General features: G+C 41.8%; 1 protein-coding gene across 2 annotated transcripts; it reads right to left on the minus strand.

Moving 5' to 3' along the window:
- Positions 1 to 893: 893 nt before the first annotated feature.
- On the minus strand, positions 894 to 26,956 carry LOC103475456 (pecanex 3). Of its 2 annotated transcripts, none has more exons than XM_008427086.2 (36): positions 26,731 to 26,956; positions 25,373 to 25,852; positions 23,622 to 23,830; positions 23,443 to 23,548; positions 23,212 to 23,251; positions 23,012 to 23,107; positions 20,547 to 22,286; positions 16,382 to 16,511; positions 16,004 to 16,173; positions 15,492 to 15,549; positions 15,241 to 15,382; positions 14,971 to 15,128; positions 14,645 to 14,798; positions 14,261 to 14,293; positions 13,463 to 13,634; positions 13,222 to 13,332; positions 12,888 to 12,979; positions 12,703 to 12,812; positions 12,027 to 12,132; positions 11,847 to 11,939; positions 11,596 to 11,746; positions 10,638 to 10,782; positions 10,330 to 10,507; positions 10,127 to 10,235; positions 9,865 to 9,994; positions 9,706 to 9,764; positions 8,733 to 8,948; positions 8,150 to 8,403; positions 7,256 to 7,486; positions 7,048 to 7,151; positions 6,249 to 6,396; positions 5,922 to 6,152; positions 5,035 to 5,309; positions 4,768 to 4,937; positions 3,867 to 4,255; positions 894 to 3,415 (listed from the first exon to the last, which is right to left on the minus strand). In XM_008427086.2, the coding sequence occupies exons 2-36, from the start codon at positions 25,523 to 25,525 to the stop codon at positions 3,260 to 3,262; spliced, it is 6,819 nt and encodes a 2,272-aa protein (XP_008425308.1). In that variant the 5' UTR covers positions 25,526 to 25,852; positions 26,731 to 26,956; the 3' UTR covers positions 894 to 3,259. The 2 variants fall into 2 exon arrangements, with proteins under 2 accessions (XP_008425308.1, XP_008425306.1); XM_008427084.2 differs by having other exon boundaries at positions 26,610 to 26,956.
- Positions 26,957 to 27,077: the final 121 nt, after the last annotated feature.

The raw sequence follows: 27,077 nt of genomic DNA on the forward strand, positions 1-27,077 counted from the left end.
ATAAAATAGATTTATATTTTAAATATATATTCATATAGCAAACATGCTGTACATAGATCTAGAGATTCAGAAATCCCTTTTGGACACCCAGGTCTGCCTGTTAGCTTGTGCTTTCCCGTCTCCCAAAAAAGAAAAATAGAGAAGAAAAAAAAAAAAGACAGAAAAATTCCCCGTTGCTTTGGATGCAAATTATATTTAAAAAAAAAAAAACCAGCACTGATCGACAAGTCTGTATTTCCTGAGTTGAAGGTGTTGTTAGTCCTGGGAGAGATGCTATACAAGGTTCCTTGCAGCAAATTTACAAAAATTCTCAGGGCTGCTCAAAAGATTAAGGAAAAAAATAAAAAAAATCTGTAAGGAGCTTAAAGTGGAGCAAAGACGGCAGCGTAGAGAGAGATTTCTCAAACGCCATGAAGAATTGTAACACCAGTGTGACCCAGTTCCCAACCCACACATTAAGTGACCTTCGTTTTAAAGAGAAACTCCATTTTTAATTTCAAGCATCAAATTTGCCTCCAATATCCATTTTTCCACCAGAGCCTAATTCAAGCCACCCGCCTCAAATAATAATAATAATAATAATAATAATAATAATAAAGGATCTTAAATCCTTCTTACTTTTCTTTCCTTCCCCCAAAATGTTAAATCCTGAGAATGCTCACCTTCTTTCATGTTTCCCACAAAGGAAAAAAATAAAAATTAAAAAAAATCAGAGAAATTAATTTGTGAGCAAACCAGGATCTGGCAATTAATGCTATGGCACAATGTTACGAACACTGCAGACAGCCGACAGCTGGGCGCTGCGGCGGGGAGGAGAACATCTCAACGGGCTGCCAGTTGCTTTGTTTTGTTTCATGTTTACCTGCAACCCATTAAAACTCGCAGATTTTCACAGCGGTATAAAAAAAAAAAAAAAAGGAAAAGTGGAAAGGAGAAAAACTAAATTTGAGTTCTCAGGAATATTTCCAGTCATGCTACAGGCTTAAAGAGACGATTTGTTTATTTGGAAATGGTTTTGCGTGAAGCACTGATGGACAGTAGATTAAACTCTCCTCCGTAATGAGGAAGGTATCAGATGCTCAGCATGAAAACATCTGCAGGAAACTTGATTTCAGTCCCAACATGTTTCATAAACGTTGAGTAACCAAAATCACTTTTTGAACAATGATCCAGTTTTTTAAAAAAAGTTCTTGACCAGCTTTAAAGTAAGATTTATTCATTTATTTAGACCCTTTTCTAAATTTGGTTTCCCCATTGATACTCGGAGGAATGATCCGATATAACTTAAAGAGGAGGGGGGAAAAAAAGGTGACTGGAATCGGCTGATTCTCGATCATGATCAAAGCTCAGCAACTACACTCTTCAGTGTAGAGGTGGTTATTGAGTGAATACGACTAAAAATGAATAAGAAATTAGCAATTAAGTGCAGAGATGCAAGAAGCTGCGATATGTTGACACGTGACGATTTGTTCTCTCGGGCTGTGGGAAAGCGAGAGAGAGCAAGACTTACTGCAAATCTGTCTGAAATACATATTGGATCTGAAAATGTAAGCAGCCTTGTAGAAATCTAAGTGTGAAAGATCTATGTTCTCTAAAATGTACACACAGACTGAGCTAACTGGTTTTTACTACATGAGATGCTAAGCCAGTTTAAAATGTTAACCCAGTAATCATTTCGTTCCCATTTTAAATAAATAAAAATACTGTAATGTTGCCTTTAATCGTGATATAATTATTGACCACTGAAGCCAGAGAGGCTAGAAAAAATATTTTATGCAGTTAAAATTAATATTAACAAGTGAGTTGAAAATTCTGATTAGTCTCAAAATAAGATACATACTGGTCAAAAGTGCTTCCAAAATCTCACTTCAAATATGCAAACTATCCCTTTAAACACAACTCTTGGTACTGATGATACATTTTTAGACAAACTGATGGGAGAAAGAGAGGATGCAATTGACAGAAGGCAAATACATCAGCACACCACATAGGCAGCCCCGCCCATAAAAGATAATCAGTAAGACAACGTTAATCAAATAAATATTTCGCCTTTGCTTTTACCATTTATTCCGCGGTGTAAAGTTCCAACTAAAACGCTGGATTTAACTGTGGAGGAAACTGCAGTAGTAGTGGGTCCATTAGTAGTAGCAGGGGACGCAGAAGCAGTAGTACAGTAACGGGAGAGGCGGAGGAAGCGCTGCTCCCCACAATGAGCAGCATGAATCCCTGCTATCTGGAGAGCCGACAGCCGGCTGGATCTAACCGGTCAGGCTTTTATTGATCGTTTATCAAACAAAAAGCAAACTCAGTGTGTTTTTAATCACTGAGGAACTTGGGATTGTTCAAGTAAAAAACAAACAAAACAAAAATAAAGAAAGGACATTCAACTCACTGAAACAAAAAGGTTTGACATTTCTAACCCCCAGTTCATAGGTTTTTAAGCCCCATGTTTTCAGACAGAGGAGCCTCCGTTTGGCCCATTCCGTCTGCCACATCTCAACCTTTCAATTCAGGACTCCTTACAGGCCCAAATAATCTGTAAACTCGCCGTTGGCGCACCGCCCGTTGGTCTGGGTGAGGGGATGTTTTCGTTAACTGCTGATCTGGCCATGCTCCTCAGAGGACTGGGTGTTATTTCTGTTTCCACGCGGCGTGCGGTGGAGAGAGGCACCGCGGAGGCTCCTGAAGTTTGTCAATACGCTCCGTCAGATATCGACGCTCGGCCGCAGGTGCAGTCAGGATGCGGTAACGGGGGGAAACTAAACAAGGCTTTTCATGGTTTCCACACGTCAGGTACAGTAACCTACTGATCTCTCTTTTTTTTTTCTTTTTTTTTTTTAAATCGATGAAAAAGAAACATGTCGCTGCGTCTGTCGAGTAAAAGACTGTCAGACGCTAGATTCTTTTCTCTGGTATAGAAAAATAAGCACTCCTGAAGCAAAATATCCCTTTTAATTGCACTGGCCTTTCTGGCCTGTCACTTCTGTTACAACCCAAAGGTTGTCCGTAGAGACAAAAAAAAAAAAAAAGGTAGACGATCAGATCTCATGATGAAACCTGACTTGTGAAGTTGGCTAAATTCACTCCGCGGTCTGCTGCGCGCTGAGCCGCTCCGGCTGCGGCGGGACGTTTCTGCCCCCAGATTCAGGCGGGGATTGGTGGAATGAGTCCCGGAGCGACTGGAATGCGTCTGGTCGGAGTGGGGCGGATTGGGTCCCACAGTGTGCTTTCGTCGTAGAAAATGTCGCCAGTGCAAAAGTCAGCGGAGTTGATCAAGTAAAGGCAGCTCTGTGGATTCCTCTTTTGAAGCGGGAGCGTCCGCTGAAGCCAGCAGGGTCGGGTCCAGCGTCTGAGTGGCTCCGAGCGGGTCGTGTGTGAGACCGGCCTCCTGCAGTGGTGCTGAAGGAGGAGGAGGCTGAGAGATAATAATAAATAATTATTAAAAACAAAGGAAAGTCTAATTAAAGTGTTTTCCCTGACCGAAAAGGCCAAAACAAATATTAATGAACAAGCTGCAGATGTTGAGTCATCCTCCTCAAGGAGCCACGTGTTTCTTTGTCCTTCAACCAAACTTCAACCAGACAAGATTTTGCATATTTATACCTTTTAAAACATTCTTTTTCTAAAATTAAAAAAAAAACAATCCTTTAAAAATTTTAGTGGGAAGCTTTCAAATCATTCAGACACTTGAAGACTAACAACCTCAGTGAGAAACTCCAATCAAAGGTGGGACAGAGTTTGACTAATATCCAGCCTTTATAAAAATAACAGTTTCTGATGATAGCAGGTTTCATATAATGTCTTTATTTTGCCATTGAACAGAAGCTCAGAGTGAACAAACATGGCGTGACCAGCAGTCTGCCTACCTGTGTGCGTATCGTCTGTACCGGCCCTCCTTCAATCTCCATGGCGGCCGGCCCGTTAAAGCCCTTCCTGCCCGAAAAGCTCCACTTGCCAAAGTGGCTGTCACAGTGCAGGCCGCTCCTGTGGCTCAACCTGTGGCTCGAGGTCTCCAGCAGGGCTGCTGGGCAGAAGTGCTCCGGGGCAGGCAGAGGCGGCGGAACCATGGAGCTGCTGAAGGAGAGCTGGGAGCTGGAGAGCTGCTGTCCCAGGAGCCCCTGGATGGAGGACGTCCGCTGCAGAGAGGACAGCAGGCCAGCCTCCATCCTGCTCTCTGATTGGCTGAGCAGAGCCACTTGGAGAGGCTGAGGGTGGCAGGGCCATCTCTGGGTTGGGCCTGCAGGGTTGTCTGTACCTGAAACGCAAGACCAGCCTTAAAATGGCTCCTTAATAGGGACGCACCGCACCGATCCACTTTTTTCACCTGCGATACCAATACTGATATTTGAGGTTTAATAGTGGCTGATCCGAAACAGAAAAACAGTGCAGAATTGACTTAAAACATCATCAACATCTAATGTAAAATAAACAATGAAACTGTAAAAAAGAAAAAAGGTTGACCTCTCTTGTCAAACATGGAAAAATAAACGGCAAGAAATCTTTCAAATGGTCCAGAAAGTGCAAATAAATATGAAAACATGATGTCACTTGGAGCACAAAGCATAGAATCAAACTGAATAGATCTGCCCTCATGGATTGGCCACACTGTCACCAAGACCTGATCTAGAAGTTTAATATTTCAATATTGGTGCATCTCTACTTCTTAAATACGGAAGAAAACATGACAACGCAACATTTTTGATCACCTTTTTAATTAGTAATCAGATTCCTTTTTTAAATGATATGAAATGAACAAAAAATCTCTACCCATGGAGGGCTGGACAGTGGTGATGTGCGGCTGAGGCAGGCCGGAGGCTGGCGTACTCTGCGTGGTGTGAATGGCTGGGTTAGTGGAGATGGAAGTGGAGCCTCCTCCGCAGTCTGAATCCTCGATGTTTCCGCCACTGTTGCAGCCGGCGCCGCAGCCTTTCTGCAACCTGCAGGGAGACGCGTTGCAGTCACTAAAATATCGGAGTCTACACTGAAAGCACCGACTGAAATAAAGAAATTAAAATAAAAAAAACACACACATACCGATCCCAGCTGCTGATGAGCCATGTGTAGATGTTGTGTGGGCTGACCGGGCCGCCCCACACCGACCGGAGCTGGCCGTGACCCCCGGCGTACGAGGTGGTGAGCGGGGACACGTATATCGGGTAACCGATGGGCTGATCGCAGGAGGAGTTGATCATGTTCCTCAGGGCCTGTTTGGCGTTCTGAATGCTCCCTCGCTCTGGGTTACGGTTACGCAGGAAAACCAGCTCCTGCTGTTGGCCGGCCCACAGCCCACGCACACATTCTCTGTTCACCTACAGGCACAAAGTTGGAAAAAAAAATAATAAAATAATTTTTCATATTTTAAACATCCGGAATCTACGGTTCTTAGATATTTTTCAAAAATAAATTGCATCCATTTCAACACTCAACCTCCCAGAGTTACCAGACGTTTATGTTCACCTATAAGGTACTGAATTCATAGAAATCCACTGCAAATATTTAATAGCAGGTTAGATTTTACTACTTTACCGTAATGTGCAAAAACAAGAACCTGAAAAGTAGAAAGATACAAAGAGGGAAGAGAGGAACAAACGGGGAAGAAATGGAGCTGGGACACAAAGATGCCAAGACAGACAAAGAAAGAAAGAAAGAAGCAACAACCCAAAGGCAGAACACAAGAAGGAAAGAAGGTCAGAAACAAACAGGGAAGAAATTACTGAAGGAAAAAACTTTTAGACATTGGAACACACAAAGTCTGGTAATAAAATCATTTTTCCACACTTTGCTTTTTCCAAACCTAGAAATCCCCAAGTCCAATTCTATACTTTTACATTTTATAAATATATATTTAATTAGGAACATTACAGATTTATTAAAAACAGCAACAAAACTGTAAAAATTGGACATTTCTACACAACAAAGACCTTGATGACTCTGAAGCTGAGGAATCTCTTGTTGAGCATGATGATCTTGTACTCGTCGCTGCCGTCGTCCATGATGTGTCGCAGCGCCAGCAGCGACGGCATGTTGGCCAGGATGGCGCTGCGCCACACCGGGTCACCTTCATGGGAAATCAGCATCTTTTCTTCGTTGCCAGTGATTGCGTCATACAGAACCATCGGATCCTCGTACTCATCTGGAGACGTAAAATGATCCTACAGGGGAAAAAATAATAAACAGTTTAACAACAGTGATGAAAAAAATATCCAAACGTAATTAGTCGGGGGTTTGTTTGTTTTTAGCGACGTTACCTGATGCAGTTTGAGGGACATTCGAACTCCTGGCGCCACGACTCGATTCAGCAGGTCCATGTCTGCAAACACCCACTCATCCCTGGGCGACGTGATGCGGAAGTCTCCTTTGAAAAGCGCGTGCAGGCCGTAGAGGAACGGCTCCAAACTGTCACAGTTGAAAATGTAACGTTTTTCACAACATGGGGAGTAACAGTATAACACTTCAATGTATTTTACAAAAGTAATAAGTCTAGACAATGTAAATGGATGCAAATCTTTTAGGATTCGTCTCTACCTGCTCAAATTCAGACTGAATGGAGAGTCTGAACTGCAATTTTAGATTTTACATGGACTCTGACTGGGCCATTCAAATACATGCAAATCCATTGATTTAAACCACTTAAATTCATTTTTGTTTGATTGTTTAAGGTCCTTGTCCTGCTGTAAGGTCGACCTATTAAGCTTTCTTCCAGGATTGCACTGTATTTAGCTCCAGTCATTTCTCCAAAGCTTCACTGGCTGCTGAAGAACAGCAACCAAACAGAACGATACCTGCAGGTATAGTTAAGAAGGATTTGTCATTTTAGAGCTCCGTTTGTGTTCTCTTCTAAATGTTTTATTGCCAACTACAAATAAGACTTCTCAGGGTTTTATTCTTGCAAATTCTCATTGATAAACACAAAGAAAGTCAGGCTTCTCTCAATTCATCATTATGGTAAACAGTGTGGATTCACAAAGTGCTTAAAATCCCAATAAAATACATTTCAGTAAGCGGTTGAAGTGAGACATAATGTGAAAGTGGTCTTGCGGTTTTTACCTTGCAGACATGCTGTGAGACGCTGTGCCCAGAGCTCTTCTTCCCAGGATACACAGGCCAAAACACAAGTTGACGAGCGGGGAATCCCTCTCACAAGTGACCGGCTACCACACCAAAATAAAGTAAAAAAAGAAATTAAAACATACAACATTTACTATCTCTTCTTGTTAGTTTTCTTGTCGTCATGTCATGTTGTGTCGGGTCCAACCGTTTGGCGCCTGCTGTTGCAGTACTGAATCCAGTCGAGGTAAACCATGCTGAATGAGGAGGGGGTGATGCCCGAGGCTCGGTGGTCGTAGTCCTCGTCGATGTTCAAGTTGAAGGTGGGGTCGCTGTCCACGTAGTTTGGGGCAAGGCACGGCCGCAGAGCCTCCTGGATCGCCTCATTGGCCAGCCACTCCTCAAGCTTAGGGGACCGACTCACGTAGTAGATGATGCTCTGGTGGAGAAGCGGTTACATTTAATACAACGGTTGGAGAGAAATTCTGTGCATGCTTAACAGTGAGATTGAATAAATGTGCAGTAGGCATACATGTGCAGAAGCACTGCATGGTATTATGACTAACAGTTATTAAAAGCACAGCCCATCATCAATCTGTGTGAACCTTTGCATAAAGAGAAGAAATTAAGAGAAGCGGTATGATTGGCCAATAACCGATTCTGGAAAAAGAGGAGCTGTTGCCATGACAACAGACTACATCAATATAGATGTTCATGCAATGAAGATACAAATTCCTAAAAATAATATCTAATGGTGAGTTTTTCCTCCTCTGACCAATGTATTAACACAATAAAAAAATAAAAATAAAAAACAGAAAAACACTCCACTGAGGGAGAGTCAAAATGCAAAGTTTTTAAAAACAGCACAGAAACAACCTGATGCTGTGTTTATTTGGATGAATTTTACACACAATTAACTTCAATGTGTTACCATTCCATTAGTTATTCTCCAAGTATCTCTTGTCTCACATAATAAAACTTTTAACTTCAAAGTTGTTTCCTTTCGGTCTACAAGTAACACCTCACGTGAAAACCGTACAGCTGGTCATCAAGTCAAGAATCCATCAGCTAGAAAACAAACCTCCACTGATCGATGTCTTACCTTCACATAATAGGTGATGAGAATCTTGCGCAGGTCGAATACTTGCAACATGGAGGCTGCGTTATTGTCGCTGATACTGTAGCCCTCCAGAACATATTTGGTGGCAGCCACTTCCCAGGCCAGCCAGCGCTGTCCAAACGCAGCATTGAAAGACAACATCTGCGGCAGATGACCTGGTTCGCAGCAGCAGCAGCCTTCGTCCTCCTCCACCCCCTCTGTGATGGCCTCTACCTCCCTCTGCTGACAGTACGTGCCTGGGCAGGGTGTGACATAAAGATGACGTTTCCATTTAATCAGCAAGGTTATAATCTGTGGGACATTGCTAAACTTCCATAAAGTTGTAACAAAATAAACAGCTCTGTAAAAGATAACAGTGCCAGGAATCTGTGCATAAAATGTAATTTTAAGACACAATGAAAATATTTTTAGACATAAAAGCTCTGCTACTATCCCCTTTAGCCTTCTTTAAAAATGACATTTTTGAAACATTTTCAAGACTTAAATTAGAAAGTAAAAATTCTGTAGACTGAGAACTGATGGCTTTTAAAGAATCCATTCATTTGCATCCTAAGCCACAGCTGACCTCTGAACTCCAGCCCACGCAGCTGGAAGGTGACGAGGCCGTTGCCAATCTCGATGATGTGCACCAGAGCGTTGAGGTAGTCCGACGCCAGGATGAAGCAGTCGCCCGTGCTGTAGTTGCCCCAGCGACCGAGCAGCAGGTCGCCACACAGGCTGTGCTGCAGAGAGCGTGTCAGGTGCTCGTAGAAAATCGAGTTCAAGTTGTTGTCGTCGGCGCCTTCAGGGGGAAAAGAAGAGATGCTCACCACAAGAGCAATGACACAAAACAAAACGGTGTCTTGCAAAAGTGTTCATACCCCTGGACTTTTTGATGTTTAACCCTTCCTCTGATAACCCTAAATACAAATGCAGTGCAACCACAACTGTCTTCAGAAGTAATTTGCGAATGGAGTCAAACAACACAATTAGTGGACAGCAGTTCCCTCTGGAAGAGCTGCAGAGCTCTGGCCTGAATCTAGTAACAGGAGAAATTAGCTGTGGTCGTCACAAATCCGGCTTTCGTGCAAGAAGTTTCATTTAAAGTCCTACAAGTCATTTAGGGGACAGCAGAGGAAAATAAGTTCATACCAAGTGATTTTTTCTAGTTGAGCAAGGAAGGTAAGGAAACAACCCACAAACGTGGCAGCTGTACCTTCAGCAAAATAAGCTCTAGAAAGTATTGCCTTACTTTATTTAAAGTATAACCTTTAAATAAAAAGGACAATTACTTTTGGTGCACTTGTTTTTTTTTAGATGTTAAAAATCTGACCAAATACATGCAAGCATGCATACCTCACTGCTCTGACTTATTCTGAAAAATGTCAAAAACGATTTGATTTTTCTTTCACTTTATTATGTACTAATCTGTGTTGATCTATTAAGTGAGGCCCGATAAAATTTTAAAGTTGACATCTGTGTGATAAAATGTGAAAACATCAAGGGTATAAATGTTGCAAGTGCTGTAAAAACATGAGCAAAGATCACTAGCGCCGTACCTGGGTTGCGGTCTAACTGAGTGGCGAGTCTGGTGTTCGAATGGTCGACCCGCTTTGTGCTGCAAAAAGGTTTGGTGTTATATGCGATACTTTATCCAGTATTTGGAGTATGTGAGCCGCACTTTCACACTTGCATGCGCAATATTGTCAAACACATACTTGTAGTCTCGCTCCCAGAATTTCACAGGCCTCGTGTAAGAGGTGACGAACACGGCGCTGCCCAGAACTGGGTTGAGGGGCGTGGAAAAGATGGCGGAGAAGACTGCCTGAACGAAAAGCACAGCAGAGTCTGAAGAAACACGAGTTAAGGTCACAATGTAGACATTCAATTTGATTACTGTAAGAAAGGAACAAGAAGCAACTTGAAGAGTTCAATCTTTTCTATCAACACTGCCAACAGGTTGGACTAACAGAAGGATACGAGGAACGGCAAACGGTTGAGCAAAAGCGTGAAAGGCTGAGCCCCATGTGATCTGCCAGGGGGCTATGTAAGTCAGAACAAAGCGCAACTTGTACAGCAGATCCCACATCTGTCAAAACACAAAGAAAAAAACACCAATACACGTAGGAATGTCTGAAATTTGCATTTTTAACCAGAGAAAGGGACTTCTTTTGTGTTCTCACCTTGCTGAAGACGATGGACATGAAGTAGTAGTCGATCAGGAAGGTCTCCGAGAAGTGTGGATAGTCGCAGTGAAAGAAGAGCGTGGTAAAGCACAGCGTGACGTACTGCTGAGACGGGGTGCAGAAGGATGAGCGCAGCAGCTTCATTCCTGCGACTGAGATGAAGAGAGCTCGGCTGCTGGAGGAAAAACACAGACACGCGCTGCTAAACACAACATCCGCAGCTAAATTCAGTTTTTTTGCACTGAGGATTTCAGATGAAAACAGTGACGGGAGCTTGCCAGAAACCCAACCCTGACAAGACTTACTAGATGTCCAGATCTTTATGACTCTGGCCGACAGTTCGGGCTTCGGTTGTTAGAGAATTCAGCACCACTGCTGGGTAGATGAAGTATTTCTCTACGCACTGAAGCCACGCGTACAGCTTCTCAAACCACATCAACTGAGCAGCATCTGGGGAAGGCAGAGAGCAAAACAACGTTACACAGACTGCTCCAGACACAAATCCATTGTTAAAAGTGCACCCTTCAAACCAAAGCTGTAAAATCTGGTACAAAATAACCTGGAGGGGGAAACGTTGCTGTTAATTAGACGCTGAATCAGAAGGACTTTTTTTTTTTTCCCATTTTGTCACATAACAGCCACAAAACTTCAAAGCATTATGTTTGAGATTTTGAGATGCAGCATAAAATATTTATAACCATCATTATTATCGAGAAATCAAAAATCTGTAAGTGTGGTATGTGTTAGTACTCAGCATCCAGTGTTTTAAACCATTCCATTAAAGATCTGACATTATATTTAGGGTTCCTCCATATATTCCCTTCTGATACACTGCATGTAGGAATTATTATGGCTTTCTCCTTGCCGCTCTTCTATAAAAATCAAGCTGTGCACGCACGCACGCACGCACGCACGCACGCACGCACGCACGCACGCACGCACACCTTTTATATTTGTTAAAAAAAAGAACGGGAAAACTATGTTTCATTTTTGTTTCCCTTCAAAAATTTATGAGATCTCAATAAAATGTGATGTTTGTGGTTACAATGTGACAAAAAAAATTTGATGAGTGAATACTTTTGCACAGCAGTAAATAATGGAAAAAGGGAAGATGCACCAAAAAAAGAACTGAAACAGTAAACACAGCTCCAGTCCATTCCTGAAACCGACAGTGAACTGGCTTGTTTCATGTATTTTTTGTGTTGTAAGAATTTTATTTTGTTAAGGCGTACTTTCAGAAGATAAAATTCCTCAGAAGCTCACCTCGGACTTCAAACTGGCTGTACTCTCTGGATCGTAGCACAGGGTGTGCAAGGCAGAACCATGGCAGCTGTTTACGGAGCTGAGGCAGGAGATAGTGTGTAACGAACCCTACAACTCCAGCCAGGATGTACAGGACGAAGCTGAGAGCAGGCTAAGGGTCAAGCGGGAAAAGAAAAACATGAGCATTACAAATCTGTGAACACCTGTCGCCAAAATCTTGAGAGAAAAGCACTGGAAGAGTGAGCGCCTGCCTGTAGAGCGATGAAAACGGTGCTGGCACTGATGGCGAAGGTAATCACAGCCATGAGCGGACACATGACGAGGTCTGAATGAAGAATCTCACTCTGCAAAGAGACGGGGACGGTTTAACCACGGAGCCTGGAAACATGCCGCTGGAATCAGTTGGACTGTTTTTTTGTTGTTTTTTTTACCACAGAGTTACGCAGCTTCTCAGGGAGAGGATCTTTGATTTCCACAGGGGGATCTTCTGGTGTTCTGTTCTCCAGTTCTGGGAATAATTTGGACCGGACCAGTGACCTAAAGCAAAAAGCCAACAGCTAAATAAATCAAATAAGAACTACTATGCATTATAAGTCTTCACTGGCTGCAGCGTGGCGAAAACAGGAAAAGGTCAGCTGTGTTTGGCAGGGATTCAGTACATTTATCATTTAGACTCAAATTTCCAGATATTGTTTGTAGGATACCAGCAAAGTTGTGGCGAGTGTATTTAAGTTGAAAACTAAAATACAGAAGACAAAAAGCAAATGAAAGCTGTGTGGTGTCTATATCCACTTTTTAGAAAGTCAAACTTTTGTGTTCAGTAAAATGGAGAACAGGAATGGTTCGAAACAAAACTTTTTCCATTGTCCGTAATTTTTTATGTGCATCCAAATTTCTAAAACTGAAAGCAAACTCTACAAATTAAAAAAAATCTTTTAAGCGACTCACTTTATGACGTACAATTTGAATATATCATGGTGAATAAATAAGATATTTATCACCATTTCTGAGTGAGTAAACAAAAAAACTTCCTTCTTTAAATATAAGGAGATCTACACACAATCTCTCACTGTTCAACTGCTGACAATAGGAGGAATGAACACTGACCAGAGAATGGTTGGGTCACTGCTTTGGCGGCTTAGGTGGTAGGACAAGGCCAAAAGTAGACCACAAAACACGGAGAACAGCACTGGCACATGGGCATCCCCCCAAGGGGCCTGTTCCAATTAATTGCATTTTCACATTAAATATGAACTAAAATCGATGACAATCTACATTTCAGAAGGACTTACATTAATGGCGCCGAGGCAAAATCCATAGAGCAGAGCTGCCACCACTATGCTGCGTATGAGGCTGAACAGAGACGAGAGCGGGCTGGTAGTAGCTGATGAAAGAGGAGACAAAGTTCAGAAACAACATATGGAAGAGTCAACAAACAAAGGATTTGAAAAAAATTACAAACACAGGGTGAAACACATTGCTGTTTGCATGCTGCGTTTTGAAAAAATAAAAAAAGTGGTAACGGTTTGCAAAATAAAAAAATAGCATGATCATCTGAAAATATTCCCCAGCTGTTTGCAATAAACAGGAAGAAGCTGTCTCTTGTCGGGGCAAGCGCAGTCTTACCGGTTCCACCAAAAATGTGCATGTCGATCTGCTCCAGCAGACACATCACAAATGTATTGACCTGAGGTAGCAACCCAAACAGGAAAATGACCGGAAAGCACAAGGCAAAAACTGTTGGACCAGGAAAAAAAAACAAAACAAAACATCAATTACTCTTAAAGTCATTTACTTTTTTAGAATAATCCCAAGACGCATCACTTAGTAAAAAGTTGATTTTAAAAAGTGATTGATAAAAACTGACCAATAAGCATGTCCCTGACATACAGCAGGAAGTGTCCAGAGAAGAAAGTGACCCCATAGAGGGAAAATGGCTGCAGACTTCCAGCTCGCCCAGACAGGTCAAATATCCAGATCATCCCACAACACAAGCAGAAGTAAACAGGCCGACTGTACACAATGATCCAGTTATGGCCCTGGGAAATAAGACAAGAAAACATTTATTTTAGTCGTACTGGCATGGTTGGCTCAGGTTTGTGTTTAAACAATGCCTGATTTTCTCTTCAATCCAAGAATGACCCTGGCTCAAATCTACACCAACCATAAGCTTTAAATGTTCTTTATGGTATTGTGAAAAAAATCTGAGTAATGCGTGACGCTTCTTTAATGCTGCATGTATGAAGAAACTATGAACAACATTTAAGTGTAATGGAAACCACTGAAAGGTCAGAAGCCTTCTTTCAGCCAGGTGTCCAGCACTGCAAAGCAAGAGGTGGGGGAGGGGCAGCGCTGTTACTACATGCTCCATATGCCTGGAGAAAACTCCAGTCTCTCTGGGAGTTTTTCCTCATTTCAATAAAAGCTTGTTAAAGCCTTGCCTTACTTGACACCGACCCATGCCTGATTAAAACTCTTCTGCTCGTCTCATCCTTTGCTAACCATTTCTGATTTCATCATTTCTTCCTCTACTCAAAGATCAAGGTGGAAGGCGGTATAAATTTTGAGCAAAGTATCTGAGACATTTCCTTAAGACCTCATCAAATCAGCTCAACATGAAAGCATTTGCTCCCCCATCAAATGATGAGCATAAATCAATACTCACATGCATCGGGGAGGCGGCATCCGGCTGTACGCTCTGAAGTAAAAGGAGACGATTTTATATTTCACATTTATTAAATCATTAACATAAACGATAAAGATTCTACAACTTGTAAGACAAACCCCCCACCAAAAAACACGTAATCCTGGAGGAAAAAACATGTGTATCCACATGTCAGAAAGGTACATGATTAATGTATATTTAATAAGTTTTTCAAAAATATGCCTTCAATATTTCATAAAGGCATAATGTATGCAATTATTTAGACTTTTTGACCGATTGAATTTACCATTCAGTCTGATAGATTTTAGTATGTGTGAGAGTGATCGTCAAAATTATACATTTCCTTAAATGTCCATGTTTGTATGCTTTAGTGAGGTTACCTACCTTCAGTAGAGAGTACTGGCAGCTGGCAATAACCAAGCAGAACTGGAAGACCCAGATGTCCCTGAAAAAGCCCTGAAGCAGGAGCAGAAACCCCAGGAAGGCCACCAGGCTGGCCAACAACACCGAAAACACGTTCTCTCCCACACGGCGATTCCTGCACACAAAGTCCAGAGGAATTATTATTTTTAACTCCATCAGGCTGCAACTCCTTCATAAAACTGCCTTCAAGGTATGAAGGCTTTTTGAAATGAACTGACTTATATGCCATAAAAAGAAAAAAGCCATTAATCATCATTTCTTGTCATTACTCCAACATTTCTTCCCACCTGTCCAACAGAGCCAGAAGAGCCAGTCGATCGTATCGAACCCTCAACCACTTTCCAGGCAGCACCCAAAACCGGTAGTACTGCTTAGGCTTGGCTTTCTCCTCAATCATCAGAGTATTCTCATGGGATTCTTGGAGGGATTCGTGATCAAGATCAAACTAGAAAGAAAAAAAAAAGAAAAGGTAAAAACTGGTACTTAATTAAAAAAAGGACTAACCAACATATTTGACCAGGAATAATCTGCTATACAAGTACTTAAGGACGGCTAACCTCCGGCATTTCGAGCGGCACCCTGCGGACCTGCATGCCCTGCAGAACCACGGGTCTGGGCTGGAGGATGGACAGGACTGGAGCTCCATCCTGAACCTCAGTGGAGGTGAAGCTTGATGACTGGGACTGCCTCTCTCTTTCTCTGCAATATTCACATTTTAACAACTTTTTGTACTATATGCTTTTCAAGAAACTGATTCACTCAGTAGCATAAAAAAAAATAATGCAGCATGTGTAGTCTTTTTACGTACTGAACCGGGTCCTCATAACCACCTCCAGAAGGTCCAAAAGTGTATGATCTCTTCACTCCTGAGACACAACACCCAAAATAAAAGTAATTATGAAGCATGTATTGATTTTTCATGTATTCCTCCTTTGCATCAAGTCTAAACTTTCTTTATCCATATTTTTTCAACTTATTATAAAAGTATTTATTAAGAACAATCAATATTTGCTTTATTATTTTGTCCCAGCTGAATGGATTATAAACCCCCTGACTGGGACAAAAAGATTGACTGCAGTAAAGATTAAACGCATCTAATGCATCATCATGAACAACTCCAGTGAAACAGTAGGTATACTACTCTGTGATGAAGCGATGTTTTACTAAACTTTAAAACCGTCACATTTTCATGCACTAACAAGTTGCTAATTTTATTAATTTGATTGAAGTATTAGACCGGGGCTGAAATCAAATATACACCCAAATTACTTGACAGCTCCTCTTCCCCACCGAGTTATTCCTTCAAACTCACTGACTCACCGCTTTCATCGTAGAAATAGTGCACAGCTCCCTCGGATGTGTCGTCAAAGTTGGAGGCCTCATGGATGCCGCTGCGGGGGAGTAGGAGCGAAGATGCAAACTGTAAGGCTGATGGCAGCGTGCGGGTGCGTGAGTGAGACGAGGTCCGAACACGCTGAAGGTCTTGGAGGCTAACAAAAAAAAAAAAAAAAAAAAAAAAAAGCATGTCTGCAGCTCTCTTTATATCTTTATAAACTAGTTTAAATAAATCAGATTTTTTTTAATTTATTGATTTAAACACCATCATAGATATATATATATTTTTTACAGATTTATTAAAGATCAGAGTGATCAAAGAAAAGGTTGATGCAACCTTTTACTCCCGTCTACCACACTAACCTGGGAGGCGACCCCATTGTTGAAGGTGGGGGTGTGGGGTTGCTCCCGGCATTGTGCCTCCGGCGAATCGCCTGGGTCCTCTTCACGCTCGTCATGCATTCATGTTTGCTTCCGTCTTCTGGACCTAAAGCTGGAGAAGAGTTAATGGGTTCATCAGTGCAATGGCTTCAAATACACCATTAATTACGTAAGTAACAGCAAGAAAAGGCCGCATCAAAACTGGTTATACATTCATGTCTGTTAGCTGTTTAAAAGAAGCAACATCCACTTACTGGTTCTTGTGGATAACACTACGTTAAAGGGAAAGGCAGCTGTATTTATGATCGACAAACAGTGAGGTGCCTATCGTCACAACAGACTCATAACTCAAACACTTTGGCCTAAAAATTTATTATTCAGCTTTGAGGATGAAAAGCACACCATGCTCCCAGCTTCGAGTAGAATAAATCATCCTTCCTACGTTATATCAACCCTTTATATCATAAAGCATTAGCTTCATCTCAGAAGTGGGAGTGTACATTCTTTTGATCTTACCGTTTTACATATTGACTGCAAATTTTCATCAAGACAAACTAACAATTCTTAAGCAATAATGTCTGGAGCATTTCACATCCAAGTTAGAACATTTGACTTGAAGATTGATATTTGATTTTTGTTTCTTTAATTTTCAAACTTTGTCAATGAATTCGCTGATGGCAAGAAGTACTAATAAAACCTTAAACCTATCAGCTTTTAAGATTAGCTACACAAACTAATTTATCTAACCGATGTAGGACAATGTGTTTTAACCTTGTTATGACGACGTACACTAAAGTCTGTTAAATACCCGTTGTTCTTAAGAGGTGTGAACTGAACACATTTTTTTCCAGAAGTTTTGTGCAAAGATCTCTGTGGAAAAGCCATCTTTTTAAATTGAAAAATGTAAATTCATAAATTTATACGTTATATATAATATAATCCAAGTTCGTATTTCGACACACACTTTCCTTCGATTTATTTATGGCCAAAATCTTTGTGTTTATTAACATCTTCTTTCGAAAGGAAACTCATGTTTTCTTTCCTTAAATGCAAAACCTAAATTAGCGCCATCTTGGAATTCCCTCCCTCCTAATCAGTGACAAAGCACCAGCAAATCTAGTTGCTCTACATCGCTCATCAGGAATGCAATATCTACAAGTTGATAAAAATCAGCAGACGCGTCATGGTTTGAACATCTTTCTTAAGAAAGTAAAGCAAAGAAGAAACATAGCCTCTAAGCTGCTGCTGCTGATATTAATAGAACACACTGCTTGCTGTTTGAGCCCTGTGTTGTATGGTATCAGAACCACATTTTCAGGATTTAATCTACACCACATCTGGCTTGCCCTCATGCTACAGGAAATGTTTTCCTCCTTGGCGACTCGTTAAAGTTTACAATGTGGGGAGTAGCCATAATTAGATTTTAGCACTGCTCTAGGGATGTGCTGTTAAGATGTTGATTTACAGTTTTGATTAGCAAAAAAAATTACTCCTATACATTTATCATTCAATCACTCACTCCCAGTAAAGGACGTGTTTTTTTACTAATTCCAAGTTAAATTCTAGGTCAACATAATTTAACCTATTAATAATCCAGGAGCCAAAATGCAAATGTAAAATGCTACTTAGTGAAAAATAATGTTGTGCATCACTCTGATCCCACAGTGAAACATGGTAGTGGCAGCATTATTTTAAGGGGATTATTTTCATTAGCAGGGACAGAGAAACTTGTGAGAGCTAAAAGGAAAATAGACTGAGTTAACAACAAGCAATTATGTAGAAAACCGACCAGGAAACAGCAAAATACTGCAAAGCCAATTAATAATGAGTGGAGTGGCAAAACTTGAAAATTTATGTTCACAGATGCATGAATTATTTTAGCAAAAACTGAGACAAAAGGTTGCAGCTAAAAGTGCAGTGGAAGGTGGTCCAACAAAAAGCATCCAAATGTATCCCACGCTACATTTTACTTTAAAATGTTAGAACTTATTATTTTCCTTCCTCTTCACATGCTCTTGACAGACCAATTTGTGTTGGTCTGTCAAATAAAATCACAATAAAACACATTAAGATTTCTGGTTGTAATGACAAAATGAGAAAAGCTCCAAAGTGCAGGTACAGCATAACAAAAACTAAACACACAAAAAATATGACCTTTCAACTTATGGCATTAATTTATTTCTAGATTTGATAGTATTAAGAATAGATAACATTGCTAGAAATAACATTGACTGATAAATAGGCACTGCTGTGCCATATTACAAAATTATTTAAACTGCAATATTGTTGCTGAAAATTGAAATGGCAACACCTATTATAATTCAACAAAATTTCCCAGACACATTTTGAGTAGAGGTGTGCCGATCGATCGGCCACCGATCATAATCGGCCGATTTCCGTGAAAAAGTGTATGAACGGTGATTGCCGATCACGGTCTTTTGTTGCCGATCACACAAACCAATCACCTGCATCTCATTTCGCAGCCTGCCTGTGCAGCTGGTCTCCTCTTTCACACTGCGCAAACGCGCAGCAACAAATCCTAAGCGATGTGGTGTGGAACTATAACACACTGAGTGAATGGGGAAGTTTGAGTATTGCGACGGAAAATTGAAGCACGTGGGGTGAAGCACGTCAAAATGCATCTACACGACGAATCTAATATGGCATAAAAACAATGGCATACTTGACGGAGTTTGGCTACATCGAGGCTCACTGCAGTAAAAAAGACGATCAGATAGCAGGTAAAGCAGCGCACAGCTACAAACACTCACCCGGATTAGCATGACGGTCAGAAAGCTAAACAAATAACCCGCAAAATTATTTAAGTCTTCGAGCTGCTATGTAAGACGCTGGTTCTGCTCTCGCTGTTGAACCGCTGCTACGCGCTACAGGTAGTAATGTTTCACAGACGGAGCACTGCTTGTGCTCCACCTGGTAGTGACTCTCACACCGAACCTCTGTTTAAAGTTGCAGCATCTAACCTAAAAAAATACATTTTACATATGTATTAAAACTTTCGTTGACCTAACATGAGACAGATAATCTCTAAAAAAAATAATGGATCTCCTCCCTGTTCTGCATAATTACTCCTCTCAGTCAGAAACAGCCACTCAGAACTAGCAGTAATCAGYTAGCCGYMATGCTATCAGGAAGTTTTCATTCAGTAACTCTGGATTGTTTATTGTAATGGATCCTGTATTTGCCTTTGAATGTTAAGTTTTATACTTGAATCTTTTGACAATGTTGAGAGGTTTTACTTTGACTCATTACATTATTTAGCCTCTTCAGAGCCTTCATATGTTTTCAGTCTGTTAAAGATAGTATTACTGATAGCAGTACAATTTGCACAACGCCCGTTTTGTTGTTTTTTTTTATTGGAAAAAGCTATTTAAAAGCTTTTATCTAAATTAAGGTGAATTCATGGTTCCTTTTTCCACATAATGCAACCATAGTGCTTATGATTAAAAAAATAATTATGTGATCGGTATCGGTGATCGGCCCTCATTGGTGATCGGAATCGGCAGGAAAAAACCTGATCTCTAATTTTGAGTCTTTCAAATTATACAATGACCTGAGCACTTTCCATTAGCTTTAGCATCCTAAATATAAACATCAGGTTCTGGGATTAATGGCCGCTGTAGCCAATTAAATGGTCTTGAAACATTTGCCTTTGAAATTGCAATACAATGATATTGTGATAATGACTGTAATTTATTATATTGTGCAGCTCTATGATTATTACCCCCATTTTCCTCAGTACTGTTTCTTTTCCCTTCGACACAATGCACCCATAACTCTCAGTGAGCTCTAGAATCTGAGTTTCTCAGATCAATACCAACTGAGGAAAGTCAACATCTATTCAAATGGCCAAATGCATCATCAGAAAGCAGAACCCTACTGCACTGCACTTGAAATGGCACGCCTGACTTAATATTGCACCCAAGGAATGATCTGATATTAAGATTTGATACATTGTGCAGCTCCATTATCAAGTGCTTCTAAGACTAAACCATAAAACTTGCCATAAAAATCAGGGTCTTAATACTTAACTGGATAGTCAAAAACATTTTTAAAACCGAGTTACTTCTCATAAAAGGGGTGAGTCTGCAACACTTGCTTTAAACTAATGATTTTCAGGTGAACTAACCTCCACCCACAGCTCCCTCTTCAACCAGCTCTCCTGCCCTCCAACCCATCTGGTTGCCGGTCCAAGACCCTCCAAGAGAATCCAGCCGATGATGACGATGGCATACAGGGAAGCCGTCGGTGTGTATAGTCCGGGCTTCCAAATCAGACTTAGACATAGTAAGGGTACGGGGAGCCGGGGTGGACGTGGAGGGCATTGGAAGAAGCACGGAGGGCGTGGTAGCTGCGTTGCTCTGGCCCCCGCCAGCTCCATCCATACTTAGTACCCTCGCATGAGTCTTAGCGCTCGCTGTGCTAGAGGAGCGCTGAGCAGCACGAGAGTGAGAGGGGGCCGAGGTTTCGGGTAAATCGTCCTCCCTTGGAGCAGGAAGTTGAGCAGCAGTGGAGAGAAGGGATGTAATGTTGATGTTGGCGAGGTCTGAGGAGTAGCAAGAGGTAGAGGAACTCGAGTCGTCGTCGTTGTCGTTGTCCTCGTCTGAGCTGTATCTGCGCTGGGAGCCCAGGCTGGATCCGGCACTAATGTCACTGCCGTCGTCCTCGTCACTGGAGTCCTCAAACAAGCTTTCGCTGTAAGCTTTAGCCCCCAGCCGGCTGCGCACCGGGATGTAATCTCTGTGTTGCCTGTGATTGTGGTGACGCCTGTAAGAGCCGCAGTCGAAACTACTGCTGCCCGCTCCTGTTCGCCGTCTGGGAGCTTTCCTTCGGCCCGGCCTGTGGCCCATGTTTCCGCCGCCAGCCCGCAGCAGCTTTAAGTCTTTAGGACGAACGACCTGCTGGGCTTGGAGCGCAGGCGGGTCAGACAGTAACAACGGGGTGGAGGATATGGGCAAAGCAGGCTCAGAACACACTAGACCCAGGGCCAGCCCTGAAGGCACTGAATTGGCCTGCCGAGGTGGGGGGAGAGGAGGACCATGAGATTTTCTGTCCAAGTCACACACCTCTGAGTGGCCACTACTTGAAGGGGAAGAGTTCTGGAGAGGAGGGGGCTGTGCAATATCAGAGTGTGCAGGGGGTAAGTCCTCCTCAACAAGCGTCCGGTCTAAGCCCTGGCTGATGGACAACTCTTTGGAAGGGGAGCGCAGGAGCACACTGTCCGACAGGTTGTCAGTGTCACTGCCACCCTGTCCGCCTGCATCCTCTGTGTTTTTCAGAGCAATAGAACCTGACACCGGTGCTGCAGCAGGCGTCTGTCCATCCGTATTCCGTGACTGGCTCAACGATGGACTTTCTAACTGAGTGGAGTCCGTTTTCTCAGAGCGGTAGCTGCTCACAGTGCTTAGTGTCTCACGGTCTGTGGTAGCTCCACCTGCACTGAAGCAGCTGTCTGTGGACCCCGCAGCCAAAGCCACCCCGCTGCGGCTGCCTGGGTGCTCAGTTCCCGGAGCAAAAGCTCCGGGGTCCAGACCCAAACCCATGAGGTTTTCGCTTAGCTCCTCGCTTAAGCTGCTCTTTATAAGAGGGCTGAGGGGTGTATCGGCTAAGCTTTCAGATTCGGCAGAGGGCCCAAGTGGACAATATGTTCCCAACCCATTGTCCTTGGGACTCTGATGAGACGATTGTTTTGGCAAGTCCTTCGGCTGCTCCTTCTCGCCTCCATCTCCTTGACTTAAAGGTGAAGGCGGGATGGACAAGCATCCTCCAGGAACTTCAGGTCCAGATGACACTCCAGGAACTCCAATGAGACCGGGAAATTCGCCTCCTGGAGAGTCAGAGATGCAGGACTGGACCGTTCTGGAGGGCCCTGAAACACCCCAAAAAAACGACACAATCAGACCGAAATGCATCAACTACTTAGCATTCTACAAATATTACATGTAAAAAAATTATTTTTCAAAGTCCATAATTTTTTATGCAAAATTTAAATGTAAAATACAAGTGTTCTTTGTAAATTTATTGCAGAAACATACACAATGCTCAGAGTTTAGATTGAAGTAACCTGAAAATTGAGAGGAAACCACACCCAAGGACATAAGAATACAAAGACAAAGGAAGAAAGGCATGACGAGAGGAAGGAAGAAAGATTGGCAAAAAGTAGCAAGGACACAAAGAAGACTGAAAGGAACTGATAAAAAGGAGGAAGGACCAGCAAAGACATATTGAAGGAAGGGAGTAAAAAACTAGGAGGGAAGATAAGGATATTACGGAACACAGAAGCTACGACGTATAGAAGGACACAACATAGAAGCAATAAGATTTTGAATAAAGTCGGAAACTGATCGAGGTCTTGGAAGATACTTCAATCAAAGTCTATACTTTTCCAATATTTTCCAGACTGTGTAGGAATCCTGGAATGCAAGTTGGGCTTAACAGGACCAAACAGTTTCAAAACGTACTTTTTATTGAAAGGGTTTATAAGAATGTGCAGATATGCCTTGAAGGAGAGTTATTTTTATACAGGCAAGGATTAGACACCACTCAGCATGCAATAAAGCTCACTGCAGATCACAGAAAAAACAGCAGCCTTACTTTGTGCGTCCTGGGAGCTCTGACGTAAAATCGCACGATGGGCCGAAGTCACAATTACATTATTGCTTCCCTGTGCCTGTGTTAATTCTTTGAGATCTGAAGCAAAACAAAAGATATTGTAAAAAAAATGTGAAGCAAAGAAAAGTTTGCAAAAATCAAGAAAATAATTTAAAAAAGGAGAAGACAGTTTAAATGCTCACCAGTAGTTCGTCCTACATCCTCAAGCTGGGGCAAAAACTCCTAACAAATCAAAAATATATGGCATATTAACATTCATGAGTCTTATCAATAGTTATTAACCCTTCAATGACAGCATTGTTAGATGACTGAAAAAGTTTTGAATACTAAAGATGAAAGATTTGTCAATTCACAAGGATTACAGGGCAAATGAGTGAGGCCAACATGCATCTAGTGATCCAAGCAATCCTCACCGACACTTGGTTCAATCCGAAAAGAGAATGCTGGGAGCTGCAGCGAACCGGGGGAGTCGAGTTAACCTTCCGAAAAACAGTCATCTCCACACCAACATGACTATCCCTGGAGAAAAAATAAGTACTGGTTAGTATAAAAATGCCATTTTCCAACATCCCTTTCAATTATATCTCCACACCTGTGTTGATTTCCATCATGAGCTCCTGATCCATCATCCCCTTCTTCTGTCCTCGGGGCGTCAGCTGCGAGAGAAGCCTGCTTCTTCTCGACAATCTCACCGAGGTCGAACATGGCGTGAAGTCGGTAGTTAACCACCTTAATGGCGGTAAAGAAGATCGCTACCACAGCAGAGTACACGCCTGCCACCACCAAGCTTGGAGGAAGAGCCTGAAAGAGCCGGAAAAGAAACCGGGCGGAATTAGAAACCCAGGTAATGTTTAGTCTAAATGGACAGCTGAAGATTTTAGTCAAGCTAGAACGGGTTGATTTTGGAGCAGTTGTTATTTCTTTGTCTGCACCCTTTTGTCCCATGATTAAGCTAAACTCACTTCACTGGAGTGGTGAGTAATATTGGTGTTACTGTAGTTTTCTGCTAACCCTCGGTGGGTCTTGGACTGTTGTTGAACATCCCAAGTAATTACATTTTATTTGAGGGTGATAGTCGAGCTCAGATGATTCAAACTTGGATAATGAACCCCGAAACACATCTAAACTAGTTTTGCGGTGGATAAAGCAGGAGAACATTAAGCTTCTGGAAAAAGGCCGGACCTCCACCCTAATAACTTATTATACAATTGATTAACTCTGATTAAAAGTGGGTTCGATTTCTGTGCCAAGAAACTGACCAATTTAACTTGGCTATACAATTTGTGACAATAAGACTTCAAACATCCAGCTAGAATTATGTCAGGGCTTTATTAATTAAGTTTCTCTGCATCTTGTTTAGGAACATCTCAATCTTTGAAAAGTCTAGATTTGTCCAACCCCAAATAAGTTATAAAAGGAACATTTGTATTTAAACTACATAAATTTAAATAGGCAAAAAAAACAAAGAAAGATAGAAATCCACCATTCAACCAAGAGGAAATTAAGGATGAATTTTAAGGTCTCCCCTCCTTCAGTGTCCGTACAGCCTGATCTGTTCTAACTGTTCGAGACAGAGTCACTTCGTAATTATACCTGGGTTATCACAAAGTTTCTCACAGGGAGTTTGGGAACCAACATTTCTGGCTCAGCATTAAGACATTAACAAAGACCGTCAAAACCTTTGAAACACTGAAAACGGAGGAGTGTTTTATTCTTATCTAAATCCTCCCAGGTTCCAGTAGAATAAAAACACAAAGAGCCTTATAGGAATCTGGGCACAGCTGGAAGAATCAAAGTAAACACTTTTTTGGGTTTAATAGCAGTAGTCATTTTCTAAAATTCCACTAACAAATTTAAATAAGACACAACGTATTGTATTGACAAAAACAACAATATTTATGAGGAATTTTATTAAGTGGGGTTACTCATTAAAACTTGTCTTTATTTAGAGCCTTAAAAGTTGTTAAATGTGTTGTAGGAGAAAATTGATCTTAAGCAATCCTCCCTTGGTGCAAGAGATATACATTTGTCATGTGTGAAAATTTCAATCCACATGCAAGATATAGAAAATACACAATAAATTCAAATTTCTTACACCCAACATTTTTTAAACCCTTGAATATGTACAACTATTCCTCCCTGAGGTAAAGAACAATTCAAACGTATCTAAAATTACGTTGACATCATTGCCATGTTGAGTGTATGAAAGGTTCTGACTGACAATTTTTGTATTGATTTCATGCGAGGTTGCCACATCAACTAAATAAAAACTTCAGGTCAACAACACATTATTTGAAGAAGAATGATTCTGTAAACGTAGCTGCCGTTAAACTGTGGTCTTACCATGTACAGAAGAAAAGGGAAGGCCAGGAAAAAGATCCACAGGTACAGGTGGATGCAGTTGGAGAATGTGCTCTGATGGGGGTCCACATACCAGCCTCCTGTGAGTGAAGCCCACACACCCTGCCGCAAAATCTGTAGAGCTTGGGAGCCCATCTCCACTGTTTTGGGTTAGACAAAAGCTGGAAAGCTTCCTCCAAGGCTGGAGCTCAAAAAAACCGTGCAGCAGATTGAGGCACGGTATCTTCTCTCTACGATGGCACTTCCAACGTAGACAGCATGGTGACCAAGGCTGGTTTGTTGAGGACAACAGTTCTGTATCGCGGATATTTATAGATCTCAGTGGAGGTTGAAAGTCCTTGCATATTCTTGTGCCCTTTCTATACCAATGCTGCTTTTCTCCACCCTAACCCCAGCTGGGTGTTCAGCTGTATGATCTTTTGGCACTTTGACATCCCACTGAAAGTGTGAAATGGCATTCATCTGAAAGACAAATCAAAGATGGTCACTTGAGAGTTGATCCGTTTCTGAGATTGATATTGTTTTAGTAATGCATTTAGGGTAAAGCCAAACTCCACCGTACTATGGTTGTTATAGTACTTAGTTATTCACGTGTTTTGACTATGAATGTGTCTTTGGTTCGTTTAATTTTACACACGTAATTAAGTATTTATTATTCAAACAGCTGAAGCAAGAAAATTACTTTAAGCACCCATTGACCACAATATTCCTAAATACACCCATTTACGCCATTGAGGGAGTGTACGTGACATGACCAAAACATCTTTCCAATTTCAAAAGACTGATCTTAAAACTTCAAAATGTTAGAGCTAGGCCAGGCTATGCAAGCCAGATTAAGTTTTAGATTTGCATTAGCAGGCTAGCAGACACTTTAGCCTAGCTTTATGGAATCGCTTTGCTTTTATAAATGACATACGTAGACTTATTGAACTACCAGCGTGGATTAGCCTTTGCAAACACTTACGATACAAAGAATAAAATTGCTACAAGTCAGAAAGATCGATGGCCAGCATTTAACATCCGAATTCTTAACGTTAGGTACCGGCTAATGCTAGGCCGCATAACATATGAAAGGTGAATGTAACGTTTTTTAACAAACAAAACAGACCTACGCTGTCCGCTGGTGGATGCTTTTAGCTATGTAAACTCAGATTAGGAGGACAGCTATTTACTGCTCGCAGTAAATAGCTTTCCAAGTCTGGACCCAAACATAGCTTACAGTTAGCATTAGCTGTTGAGCTTGCCTCATATCCTCCTTCCGCATCCAGTCCTTGTAAAATCTCAGAGCTTTCCTCCTCAGGATGCAGCTAGCAGAAGACGGCAGTCCAACTGTAGATTACCTGGAGCTTCGCTGTTCTATTGGGGCTGGTTAATTTATCTTTGTTTTCCTCATAGTCCGTCATCCTCTTTGGTGTTAAACATTGACAGACATAAAACATGAACAGTGAACCCCTCTCTACACGAACGACAGCTGTTTCCTGGCATAAACGAAGACTGTGTGGGACTGTTACAGGTCTGGCACACCGAGCTCCTGTTAGCCCCAGCTAACAGCTAGCTGACACACGAACGCACGTACGTACGTAAGTACGCACGCGCAGACGGACGTTCCCATGGTCCCGATTGGCTAAGTAAATGTCAACGTCACGAAGTGAAATCTGTCTGATAAAAGTCTGTCTGCTCTCATATA

This window comes from Poecilia reticulata, linkage group LG14 (assembly GCF_000633615.1).
Source record: "Poecilia reticulata strain Guanapo linkage group LG14, Guppy_female_1.0+MT, whole genome shotgun sequence".
Classification (NCBI taxonomy): Eukaryota; Metazoa; Chordata; class Actinopteri; order Cyprinodontiformes; family Poeciliidae; genus Poecilia; species Poecilia reticulata.